Below are 13161 nucleotides of genomic sequence, written 5' to 3'. Positions count from 1 at the left end.
ATAATACATTAAACTGAGATCATTCTGGAAGATGTGGACACATGGGTAACAATGACAGACTGCCTGCCATAACGGGCTATGCTGCTTGTTTTACGGCCAAGGTCTGACCTACCAAAACCAAAATGACTCATGTAGCTGAAATAATATTGTATTGGCTTTTTAAAAAATTGTGTTTAGAGGCCAAAGGCCACAAATACTGATAGTTTAATCCAGTCTAAAGTGCTTACAAAGTAAGTAAAAATATATCCCAATATGATTAAGTAGGTAGCAACAGACTAAATACAAGATGGAGTAAAAGTACAATAGGTTTACAGTTGTATGTATGGAAAATAACCCAATAATAAGAACAAACTTTTTGCATACTCAAAACTGTAAACCTACTTTAAGAAAAAATAGATTTTAGCGATAGAGGAGTGGATGGGAGAAAGAGCGACCTCGCAGCCCCACCATCTACGCATTCACTGGCTGACTCCCATGTACCCTGACGACCCAGGGCCAAAGCCACAACCAGGCACATCGGGACGATGCTCCACCCAACACAGCCATAGAGCCAGGGCTAGAAACCTACTTTTGCCTTGTCCTGTATATAAAGTATTTAGAAAGAACAGTATGTCTACCTTCCTAGTTGTAAAGTTAACATTTTGGGTGACTTTAGGATGCTAATCATTGACAAGAATATATTGAAATGAATCACATATTACCGTGAAATATCTTCATCAGCAGTGAGTTCCTGCTCCATCAGTAAAAATACCTGTACCTGAAAACCGTGGAATAAATATTGAATGTTTTTTTCAAACTGGATAATTAATCCTTCTTTCAAGTTACCTTTAAGCTATATTTTCATTAATCTAAAAATAAATTTTAGGGTACGACTTCAGGATCTTTATATTTACTGTCTGATAATGAAACTACAAATTTACCACAGAGCTTTGCTAATAATTTGGCAGAGTTGAAACGAAAGCATGCTTTTGTTTTGGGTGAATATGGAACAAAGTTAGTTATTAAAAAAGGAAAAATATTAAAGCCAGTTCTTTGTGGGGAAATGATACATGCTGGGTTTTCAGAGCTATACATTCCTTTCCCCTTCTTCATCACCTCCCTTTCCCCTACTCACCAAAGCACTCAGATGAGGGTGACAGGGTATGGTTTTGGGGAGAGGGAAGGATTAGTGTATGGGGACTGGGGAAGTTTTGTTGTTTGGGAGGTTACAAAATCTTTATTTAAAAAAGTTTCTCTGAAGCAAGCTTAACTAGGGCAAGTGCTGAACTTAGTGAGTACATGACTTATGTCAGTCCATTAAAGTACAGCGAAACTATCTTTAATCACTCGAGAGGTACTGCTACAGGTGGGGGCCAGGCCTGGCAGCCATGACACAGGTAAACAATTGGTGTAGAAGAGACTGAATTAAACTAGAATAATGATCCACAAAGAGCTAATATTAATGTTGTATATTAGGAAGTTTAAGCTGTATGGAGATAAAATCTGACTTGTTTTACTATTTTCAACTATTAAAATTGTCAGGAAAAGGCTTAACTAGAGTTTAATTTCTTCCAAGATTAGTTTTCACACAGTAAGGATATTGACACTAATCACACCATTTTATGATTTACTTATAACTTGACTGCATTAAAAATTAACTTACAAGTTCTGTAATCATGGTAGGCCAGAGCGAGGTAAGATGTTGTGGAGACATTCTTAAAAGTAACACTCTGAAAAACAGGAACACTTGAGAGTGAAGAGTTGGTACCTGGGGCAAACGAAGACTCTCAACCAATCTCTCTGAAAGAAATGCAGTATATTTTCAGTACTTAAGTAACTACAATCATTATAATGTAAAAGTTTTCTATATAATCTAGTCTATTATTCTCAAACTTTCTGTGAAGAGCCAACTCTTAAAAAAATGTCCAATCTGCTGCAGATTGAAACTTTCATAAACTATAATTAAAATGAATTATTAGAAAAATAAAACTTAAAAGATATATAAAATACAAATGCCATTTTCTTCTCACTAAATTCAACAGATTCTGTCAAACTGTTAAAATGTTTAACATGCTTACTCTGAATTTCTGTACTACCATGAATGAAATAGACTGGTATGGGTCCATGGGGCCACACTGAGTAGCACTGAACTAGTTAATTTTAGAAATCACTGGACAAATAGTATGCATACTGTATATGTGACATTAGATATAAGGGGCTGGGGTGAAGGAGTCACTTATCTTTTGAGAGAGAAATAATCTAATTAAAGGTTGACAACTGTCATCTCCGCCTAGTCCCCACATGGGCTGCTGTGGCCAGCAGCTGCATCTGCATACTGACCTGAGCAGCAAATAGTTCTGCCCAGGGCAAGTTCCTCCCAAAGTGCACTGTGAACTTTATCAATACCTATTCACTCCCTAACCTGGTCCTTGACTACAGACCTCAAAATGTTACTTCCAGGTCCATAGACACATGAAAAAATGCTCAACATCACTAGCCATCAGAGAGATGCAAATAAAAACCACAATGAGATACCACTTTACACCAATCAGAATGGCCATCATTAATAAATTAACAAACAGAAAGTACTGGTGAGGGTGCGGAGAAAAGGGAACTCTAGTGCACTGTTGGTGGGAATGCAGACTGGTGCAGCCACTATGGAAAACAGTATGGAATTTCCTCAAAAAACTAAAAATGGAACTGCCTTTTGAACCAGCAATTTCACTGCTAGGATTATACCCCCAAAATCCTAAGACCCTAATTCAAAAGAACTTACGCACCCCTATGTTCATAGCAGCCCTGTTCACAATAGCTAAGTGCTGGAAACAGGCTAAGTGCCCATCTGTAGATGAGTGGATCAAAAAACTGTGGTACATTTACAGAATGGAAAACTATGCAGCAGAGAGAAAGAAGGAACTCCTACCATTTGCGACAACATGGATGGAACTAGAGAGAATTATGCTTAGTGAAATAAGCCAGGCAACGAAAGCAAAATACCATATGATATCACCTAACACAGGAAACTACAGAACAACACAAACAAATGAACTAAATAGGACAAGGAGCAGAATAACAGTCAATAGGGGGGAGGAGGGAGGGAGAGAAGGGGGATAAATAAGGGTTTAGTCAAGGAACATGTATAAATGATTCATGGACATGGACAATGGGGAGGGATATGATTGTGGGAGAGGGGGTGGGCTGGGAGGGGGGGGCAATGGGGGAAAAATGGGACAACTGTAATTGAAAAACCAAAAAATAAAATTAAAAAAAAAGAAAAAAGTTACTTCCAGCCAAAATTTCCTGGCTCTGCCTATACTTTAGTCCTCTCCTTAAAGGTATGGGACCCCTTACCCACAATAAAAGCAATTCTAAAATGCCTGACTACTGCAAAATAGTCTTAAACATGAATTCCTACGTAATTTGAATCAAATAATTTTTAAAAAGACCACATTCATGCAAGTTCTACAAACTCAGTGTTTGATTGCTTTTACATACTGATATTTTTTATTGCTTCAGTAGAACAAATTTCTAATTTTACAACATTTTTAATCTACCTACACCCCAATTTACAACTTAGGGAAAGTATTTTCTAAGGAACCAAAAAACCTGCAGATTTTAAGTTAAATAGTTTTTCACTATTTACCTTGTATATCTGGAAGGTACTTCTGGTATTGGTCAATTTCACTGCTAAAAATAGCAAATGCTAATCTTTTAAGAAGCATGGCTCTCTGCTCTAGCTCCACATCTCGATTTGCAAAGAGATTGAGTGAACTGCTTTGAGCCACAGCTACACGAGCTGAAAAACGAAACAAGTTAGAGAGGTTGTGTTAGTCATCCAGATTATTCTATTAACTATTTGTTTTTAAAAATGGCTAGATCCCCTAGGAAATCCAAAAGTGAAAGGAACCTAGGGTGGAGGACCAGACTCCTCTCTGGAGCCAGCATCACAAGCCAGAAGGCCAAGGGGTGGGAACTGTGATGTGGAAAGACAGAAAATTTAGATCTGTAGGTTTCTGAAGGTAAAGTCACTAACAAGCCATTTTATAAACCTTTTGATATTTTAAGTCATCTACTTAAATCCTTAGAAATAATTTCTGGCCTGGCCTATCTTACATCTTATCACTCATACCCTGCTCACTCTTCTGAAGCCACATTGTCTTGCCTGCTTCATCTTGTTTGCTTCTCCTTAAATTCATTAAGCTTGTTCCCACCCCAAGGCCTTTATAATTTCTGTTTCCTATGCCTGGAATACTCTGTCCCTAGAACATCTCATGATTGGCTTCTTTAGTTTCACCTTATATATGAGCTCTTTAGCTGTTATTTAAAATAGATTGCACTGACCTATTTCCTTCACAATTTCTTACTCCTTCTCTAAAGTTATCTTATTTGACTAACGTTAACATAATGCCTGGCCCGTTTTTGTCTTTTAATAAATACTTGTTGACTCTGAACCTGAATCTGAACCTTAAAACAATGCTGTGAAGAGTAGAAAAGAGAGAATATGCTGCTCCTTTCTGTTCCAGAGGGGAAAATTGCAGCTTGTATTAAAGAATTTACATGGAATCACACAGATTCAATCAAGCTTGCTGCTATTTAAGGTCATTAGTTTAGCAACATCCAAACTTTAAAAACAATTAAAACAGAACCCTTTTTCTTCAGATGAAATCCTATAAGGAACCCTAATATATAAAACCAATCAAGATAGAGTAGAAAGGGGGTGAAGAGTGATTCCGACCTTTTTGTCTCCTCTTTCTTCCTTCAGAGGAAATGAACAGGGCAGAGCCCTAGGATTTAGTGACTTGGCTCCAACTGCCTGCCTCTCCCTGCCTTCCTACCTGTTAGTCTCCATTTCTTCACCAGCTACTTAGTGAGTGCTTACTATGTGCTAGGTTCTGTGCTGTGAGCAGAGGAAACAATTTAGAGATACATGGCCAAATAGTTTTACTTATTATCACTATGTTGTCCTACTAAGTATAACTTGACAGAGAGCTAATTCAGTAGTTTCTAAAACAGAGCAAAGTAAATAATAAGAACAGGTCAAATACAGGAAAAACAATGCTTAGGTTACCATCCCATAATACTCACTCATCAAATCTCTAAATGTTGTCTTATCATGTGTCATCAGATTATCCAGAATTGCTCTCCAACTGAAAAAGACAAGGAGAATGAAATATAATTAAAATTTTGTTATTGTTAAAAAGTATTCTTTGACTTCTGGCCAGGATGGAGGCGTACACAGACACACTATGTCTCCCTCCACAGCTAAGAAGGACTACAACGACCTCAAAACTAGAAACAACCAGAAGTTCAAGAAAATAAAACTGCATGGAAATCCAGCAAACAAATATATAAAGAAGAAATACTCATCCAGACAGGTAGGAGGGGTGGAGCCAGGGCAGAGAGGACGCAGAGTTGTGGCAGCAGCAGTGGTGGCAGCAGCAGGTTGCCAGAAAGTGCAGTCACACATTTGAAAAAGTCAGGAGGGGCACATGGGGAGCACTCCCAGCACCAGACCAGACCACACAGCTCATGGTCCCAGCACCAGGGAAAATCAAGCCTCATTGCTTCTGACTATGCAAACAAGTGGGGTTTGGGGCGGAGGAAGAAAATGCTGGTCTCTCAACAGAGTCCACTTGTATAAAGGGCCCCCACAGTTCTAGAATGTCCGCAGACCTACCCACTCTGGGAACGATAGCCAGGGCAGCAGCTAGAGGGGGGCCAGTCCGGTGCGGAAGTGGGAGAGGTGCCTGGAAAAGGGACAAGTGCTGACCAAGCAACATTGTTCCCTCTCAGACCCTCCCCCACATATAAAGCCACAACGTGGTGAAACAGGTCGCCCTGTATTGACGAATCCCTAAGGCTCTGCCCCTTACAACCTAACAGGAGCAACAGCTCTACCTAAGACACAGATGCAAACAAACACAGGAGCCTGTCAAGATGAGGAGACAGAGAAGAATGGCCCAAAAGGGGAACAGATCAAGGTTCCAGTGGGAGAACTAAGTGACAAGGAGATAGCCAGCCTAACAAATGTAGAGATAGCCAACCTAACAGATGAAGAGTTCAAAATACTGCTGATAAAGATGCTCACAGGCTTGACAGATATGCTTAAGTACGGCAAATGCATAAGGGAAGAAGTGAAGGCTATGCAAAATGAAACAAAGGAAAATCCACACAAAACCAATGGTGAAGGGGAAACCAGCGTTCAAATCAATGATTTGGAACATAAGGAAGAAAAAAATAGCCAACCAGTACAGAATGAGGAAACAAGAATTGAAAAAAATGAGGAGAGGGTTAGGAACCTCTGGGACAACTTTAAACATGCAATATCCAAACCTTAGGGGTGCCAGAAGGAGAAGAGGAAGAGGAAGAAATTGAAAACTTGAGAAAATAATGAAGGAAAACTCCCCATATTGGGTGAAGGAAATAAGACATACAAGTCCAGGAAGCACAGAGAGTCCCAAACATGTTAGACCCAAAAAGGACCACACCAAGACACATCATAATTAAAATGCTGAAGATTAAAGATAAAGATAGAATGTTAAAAGCAGCAAGAGAAAAGCAGAGTTACCTACAAAGGAGTGCCTATAAGACTATCAGCTGATTTCTCAAAAGAAACTTTGCAGGCAAGAAGTGACTGGCAAGAAGTATTCAAGGTGATGAAAAGCAAGGACTTACAACCAAGATTCCTCTGTCCAGAAAAGCTATCATTTAGAATGGAAGGGCAGATAAAGTGCTTCCCAGATAAGGTAAAGCTACAGGAGCTCATCATCACCAAGCCATTATTATATGAAATGTCAAAGGGACTTACTTAAGAAAAAGAAGATCAAAATTATGAACTATAAAATGACAACAAACTCACAACTACCAACAACTGAATCTAAAAAGTAAAAACAAAATCCAACTAAACAAACCAGAATAGGAACAGAATCATAGGTATGGGGATCATTTGGAGGGTTATCAGCTGTGAGGGGGAAGGGGGAGAAATGGGGAAATGGTGCAGGGATTAAGAAGAATGAATGGTAAATACAAAATAGACAGAGGGAAGTTAAGAATAATATAGGAAAGGGTGAAGCCAAAGAACATATATGTACGACCCATGGACATGAACTAACGGGGGTGGTATTGCTGGAGGGAAGTGAGGTATTGGGCAGGGGAGCAAAGGGTAAAAAAATTGAAACTACTGCAACAACATAATCAATAAAATATACTTTAAAAAACAAGTGTTCTTCTTTAAAGGAGATTTCAACAGACTTTATGAGACACATTATCATGTTGAATAAAAGCAAGACAATGGCTTACTGATTAACACAAGAGGCGTCCATCTGAAAGAAACTGGGATCCATAAAGAGGTCAAAGGCTTCTTTTTTCCAAGCTCTCCGGGTGTACTGATACCCACTCAGACTGCTAAGCAGCTGCACACAGGCTCGGTAACTGGGGGCATTATGTGCACTAGGAGGAAGGAAAACCACATTAACCTACATGTTATAATTTTAGTCATCATGTTAAGTTATTCATCGGTGTTCACAGTTACCTAAAACAATGATAGGAAACAAAGTACCCTAACATATTTTTTTAATCATTATAATTCAAGGTAAAAATAATGTCATTTTGTGGTAATTCAAATAATAGCAATAAAAAAATATAATTTGCTTCTAACAAGCTATGAATTAACTAAGAAATCTACTTAAATAATAACAGTACCTGTGATTTCGGAGGTAGGGCACAACATAATGCATAATATTTACAAGTAAAGGAATAACTCGTTCTTTTTCATCACTATAGAAAACCATATCCAAAAGATGAGCCAAAACCTGAAACAAATACGAAACGAAATGGAGTATAATTTAAGAGCTGAAACTGACAGCATGCAGAGGAGGCTTTCATCTTCAGGAAAAACCTAGATCATTAAAATTAGAAAAATCTAAAATCAGATCTCCCTAAGCCATTTGTATATGAAAGGTTTCTGCCACTATTTGCTTTTTTTGTTCACTGTAACTATAGAATATAAATATGGGCAAATTTTACCATTTCTACAGTATTCCCTCTCTATATCACAGTTCACTTATCACGGCCTCACTGTATCGCGAGATTTTTTTAAATATTATATTTAATTATTTACCGTGAATTTTTCACTATATTGCCAGATTTTGCGGTACTGTATATGTATGTTGTTAAACTTATGTAGGTTTAAGAGTGTAGAATACGTTTAAGAACATAAGTAGTGTTTATAAAAGTGTGGAAAAGGTTAATAAGGGAGTGGGAAAGGTTAATAAGGGCCTGGGAACTGAAGGGTTTATAAAGCCTTAAAATATATATAAATACTAAAATAAATGTAAGGTTCCTACTTCGCGGATTTTCACCTATCGCGGGTGGGTCTAGTACATAATACCCACGATAAGTGAGGAATGACTGTATAGAAAGAGTCAAGACCCTTCTACTGTGACAGTGAGTAAAGAGTGGATTTAAGACTAGAAACTCACTATTTTCTTTTTCTGATCTGGTTAAAGAGGCTTGGGATAGGACCAACCAAATGAACTGGGCTGTTCGGGTCCCAACTCTGTGAATTAATAACTAATTGATTTTAATAATACTTCCTGAAGTTTATGAGGCTCAGTATCCACAACTGTAAAGGGGAAACAAAAATGACCTGCAAAACTATATAATAGGGTATAAAAAAGGAGCATGTCAGAGGATGCATAGGAAAGTGTTTGGTATACTATAAAATGCTTTATAGTGGCAAGTATGATCATACCACCTTCACCCCTGCCAACCATACTATGATACCAAAGCACTTATCTTTTTATAAAAAGTAAACTTTAAAAAATAGCACTGAGGAAGTGAGGAATATCTAAGGTCATTACCACTAATATTTAACAAACTAACCTGAACACAAAGTCAAAACTTTATACAGTGCTTTCTAGACGTACAAAATGAGTTTTCTTTTTCTTTCTTTTTTTTTAATCCTCACCTTAAGATATTTTATCTTTGACTTTAGAGAGCTTGGAAGGGAAAGGAAGAGCCGGAGAGCTGGAGATGGGGAAAGGAAGGATGGAGAGGTAGGAGGAGAGAGAGAGAGAAAGAGAAACATCAATCTTTTGCTTCTCATATGCACCCTGACCAGGGATCAAACCCTTAATCTTTTGGTGCAGGGGACAACGCTCCAACCAACTGGGCCACCTGGCCAGGGCCAAAATGAGTTTTCATATTAAAAACTCTAAGAATTACTTGCTAGTATTTAATTGTAAAACTATTTACTTGAAAGTTCATTTTTTAAAACTTGATAATATTTACCTCAGAAAGTAATGTCAATGCATGGACACTATATACAGAAGGGGTGATGTTTGAGGTTTCCATTGCAGGTGACAACATATCTAAATAAGAGAAAAGACACATAAAGATACAGTTAGGTCTTTTCCCACTAAAAAAACTACCTGCTAAACATTAGAGAAAAGCGATGATTTTATGGTATTTACAGTAATAACTGCAATGATTTCTTAGAGAGTATAATATAAACCTACAAAAATGTTTACAATCAATACCTTCAACATCAGATTCCAGATTGGTTCCATCCACCATTATTTTGGGAGAAGGCTTAACTTCCAGATTCCTTCGCAGCCATGTTGTCTGTTCCAAAGAAGAACCAGCAATTGCACCAATTGCATCCACAATTTTATGAGTCACATCCTAAAAAAACAAGGAGAAACCGCTATATATATATGTTCTGTTCTCTCTCTCTCTCTCTCACACACACACACACACAAAATTTAACAGATCATCTTATTTGACCTCATTTTAGTGTTGAGGGCTCTGATAAACACAGAGTTTTGGCAACAGCCCTCAATTCAGAATGCCTTACCTGAAGGTCTCTTTGGTCTTTTTTATTTTCCAAACTAGGGTTTTTCATAATAAACTCATTTAGAACCCTACAAGAGACAAAGAGAAAAACAAACAAGAAATATTAGTCTAAAGAAAATGATGCAATCTAATTTCTCATAGTGAGCAAGTGACTTTGTGGCTTCAATTTCTGCTTTATATGTTTAATGAATATGTATATGTATGTGTATATATACATATATATATTCTATGACTCAGCTGAAATGCATAAGAATATGCCACAAAAAAGACATATACAAGGATATTCACAACAGCATTATCTGCAAAAGCCAAAAACTGGAAAAAAAACCAAAAGTCCAGCAACAGAAGAGATAAACTGTGGCATATTCATACAACGAAATACTAAACAGCAATGAACATGGATAAATTGTTGCTACATGAAATTAGATGAATGAATCTTGCAAGCGTAAAAGAAGTAGATACAAAATATAAGTTATAGTTCAAAAACAAGGCAAACTTTATGGTGTTAGAAGTCAGATCAGTGGTTATCTTTGGGAGAAAGGAAAGGACAATAATGGGAGGGGACCTGAAGGGACATGTGGTATTCTATTTCTTACTTTAGGTTCGTGATTAAACACTTTGTGTGTTCATGTTGTAATAACTTGTGGAGTTGTGTACTTATTATTATTTGTGTGTTTTTCTGTATGTTTTATATTATCAACCAAAAATAAAAAAAAACAAAAAACAAAACCCAAACCTAAATTGTAATATAGAAATGGTGTCTTACCCTGAGTGCATATATAAATTAAAAATACTTCATAAATAAAAAATTTCCATTGTTTGTTAAATAATTCCACTCAATATTTACTTAGACTTGATTATGATAAATTATATGCATAATTATTTCCAAACTCATATGTAAAGAAATATTGAAGAACAATTTTCATACTGATTTCTATATTGTAACTAGGCATTTTTACAGGACCAGTGGAATGATTAGAAAAAAAATATCAGAAATTTAAAGGGGGAATTAAGTTTCTAGTATAATTGAACATGTCCAGCTTTGTGTTTAAATGCTCACACACACACACACTGAGAAGGAGGTAGCATCCTGCATTGTCTGAGAAATGACAGAGAAAGGAAAGGTAGCTGAGGAAACAGTAAATTTTGTAAGGCAAAAGCTACAAGTCGTAACAGATGGCCTCAATTTTTAATGAAATTAGCCAGCAGGGTTATTTGGTAACTATTCAAAATACTGTACATATATTTTCTCTTTGAATCTTTTTTTTTTGAGGCAGGTAGGTCAGGTATTATTGCTTGATAGCAAAATAGCAGTGAAGAGGTTTACTGACATAGCCAAGGTTAGAGGAGATTAGAAGGATCAGAAATCTTCATTAGAACATTGTTTGATTTCTAGTATTTACATTCATCTCTGATTACTGAAAATCACACACACTAGTTATCTTAACCTCTGATCCAGGAATTACAGATATTGAGTTCACTGCTCTTTTTATTACACCTTCAATCTCTAAAATTCCTTCAGCTTTTGACTTGGAAAATAGATAGCATGAGGGTCCAGGGATCATCCTGAACCCTGGAATTCTTGAACAGGATCTCTAGCTCCCTCTGCTGGGCACTTGATGTTACTCAGATACTACAGGTTGATCCACTCTCTTCAAGCTCTCAACTATGTTCCTCCACCTTCTCTTGCTTCCCGTTGAAAGATTATATTCCCACATTTGCTAGGAAACATGGGGCCATCTTACTGAAGAACCTTTAACTTCCCTCTTTCCCATTTCAACATTTTCTAGGCCATTGGCTGCCAAACCAGACCTGCTAGTTCCTTTAAGGACAATAAGGGTAGAAGGTAAGACTATATGTATAGAGTCACACGATTACATATATTAAATCACTATCACAGCTACAGAGGCTGACTAAACGATTGAAGTTCTTTGCTCTTGGTTGAATTTATCCTTTCAGTGTGATAATATATTGACTGTCATTGGCTATTAATGACAACATTGGACAATCCAAAATAATGTAAAAAGGTTAAGGAAAAATTTACTCTATCCCACCCCCAACCCAAGTCTTAAGCAGTCTTTCAAACTTTAGTGTGTCCTCAAATCTCAGGAATCTTGTTAAAATGCAGATTCTGACTGGAGGTGTCTAGGGTAGAGCCTGAGAGTCTACTTTTCTAACAAGCTCCCAGGTGATTCAAATGCTGCTAGTTAAAGGATTAAACTTTGAGTGGCAAACTCTTAAGAAAAAACGCATTCTTCTTTCTCACACTAACAACCGCCGCCATTCACAGTTCTCTATCCCCTACCTGCTGTCTCTGGAATCTGGTGCTATAAAGGAGCCCCCTTGTCTCTAGAATCTTCTATCTCTCTCCACTTACATAACATTTATTATTGGCCAGTCACCATTCTAAGAATTTAACAAATTTTTAACTCATTTAATTCTCATAACAACTTCATGATAGGAACTATTACCCCCGTTTTACAGATGGAGAGATTAAATAACCTGCCCAAAGGCTCACAGCTAAGAAGTAAAGGAGCTGGGATTTGTACCAAGGCAGCGCACAACTTCAGAATCTTTGCTAGTAACAATTCAACATTCTTAGGTCTTCCTTACCATTAATAGTGACTTTCAAATCACATTTCCTCTTTTCCTCTTGTTACCTAATTATTTCTTTCTTTTAATGATCAAACATCTTCAAAGGATAACCCACATTTACTTTCTCATTCTAACCCTTTAATATTCACATCTGTGCTTACTACCTTGCCAAAGTACTCTCCCCTAAATCACCAATCCTCTCCAAATCATAATTATAGCCTCTTATTAGTCTTCATCTTCCTCAATCTCTCTGAAGGTGTTACTCATGCCCTCTTAACTTCTCTATGGTTTTATAACACTGAATATATCTGGTTTTCTTCTCACCTCATGACAGTCACTTTTCTATCGCCTTTGCTGACCACTTCATTTTCTTTGTCCTGTTCTTTCCCTCTTATCAACAGTTCACACTCCCTACCTCCCACATGAAACAGAATTCCTACTCCATCCTCTTTCCCCTTTGATTCATCCTCCTCCTAACTTGTCAATCACGTCTCTCTTCAAAACCTGTAATCATTCTCACCCCCTGCCCAAAACCAAATTTCTAAAGCTAAAATAAAAATGCAAAATCCTTCTCCAATCACATCCCATTCCACTGCCTGTGCTCTGCTCTATAACCAAAACAGACAAGGTACCTTGCTCCAGTATACCTTCCATTCCTGTCTCCTATAACCTCCCAGAAAAAAACGGCTTTCTGGTCCTACTATCTCCATTCACGGAGCAAGTATTTATTGT

The 13161-nt window shown here is 37.4% G+C and overlaps 1 protein-coding gene across 4 annotated transcripts in view; it reads right to left on the bottom strand.

The window, feature by feature from the left end:
- DOP1A (DOP1 leucine zipper like protein A) overlaps positions 1-13161 on the bottom strand; it is a 119511-nt gene that overhangs the window by 10022 nt on the left and 96328 nt on the right. For all 4 annotated transcript variants that reach the window (XM_090279621.1, XM_090279619.1, XM_090279620.1 and 1 more), the window contains exons 26-34: positions 9836-9902; positions 9519-9663; positions 9271-9350; positions 7681-7790; positions 7279-7428; positions 5065-5126; positions 3623-3775; positions 1643-1779; positions 702-757 (exon numbers count right to left, since the gene is read on the bottom strand). In XM_090279621.1, coding sequence (XP_090135747.1) covers positions 702-757; positions 1643-1779; positions 3623-3775; positions 5065-5126; positions 7279-7428; positions 7681-7790; positions 9271-9350; positions 9519-9663; positions 9836-9902 — 960 coding nt within the window. The remainder of the gene's footprint in view (positions 1-701; positions 758-1642; positions 1780-3622; positions 3776-5064; positions 5127-7278; positions 7429-7680; positions 7791-9270; positions 9351-9518; positions 9664-9835; positions 9903-13161) is intronic.

The sequence above is a fragment of the Furipterus horrens genome, unplaced genomic scaffold, assembly GCF_987537825.1.
Source record: "Furipterus horrens unplaced genomic scaffold, mFurHor1.1.pri manual_scaffold_6, whole genome shotgun sequence".
Classification (NCBI taxonomy): domain Eukaryota; kingdom Metazoa; phylum Chordata; class Mammalia; order Chiroptera; family Furipteridae; genus Furipterus; species Furipterus horrens.
Note: the sequence above shows the minus strand (reverse complement) of the source record. Positions and strands in the feature narration are given on the sequence as shown.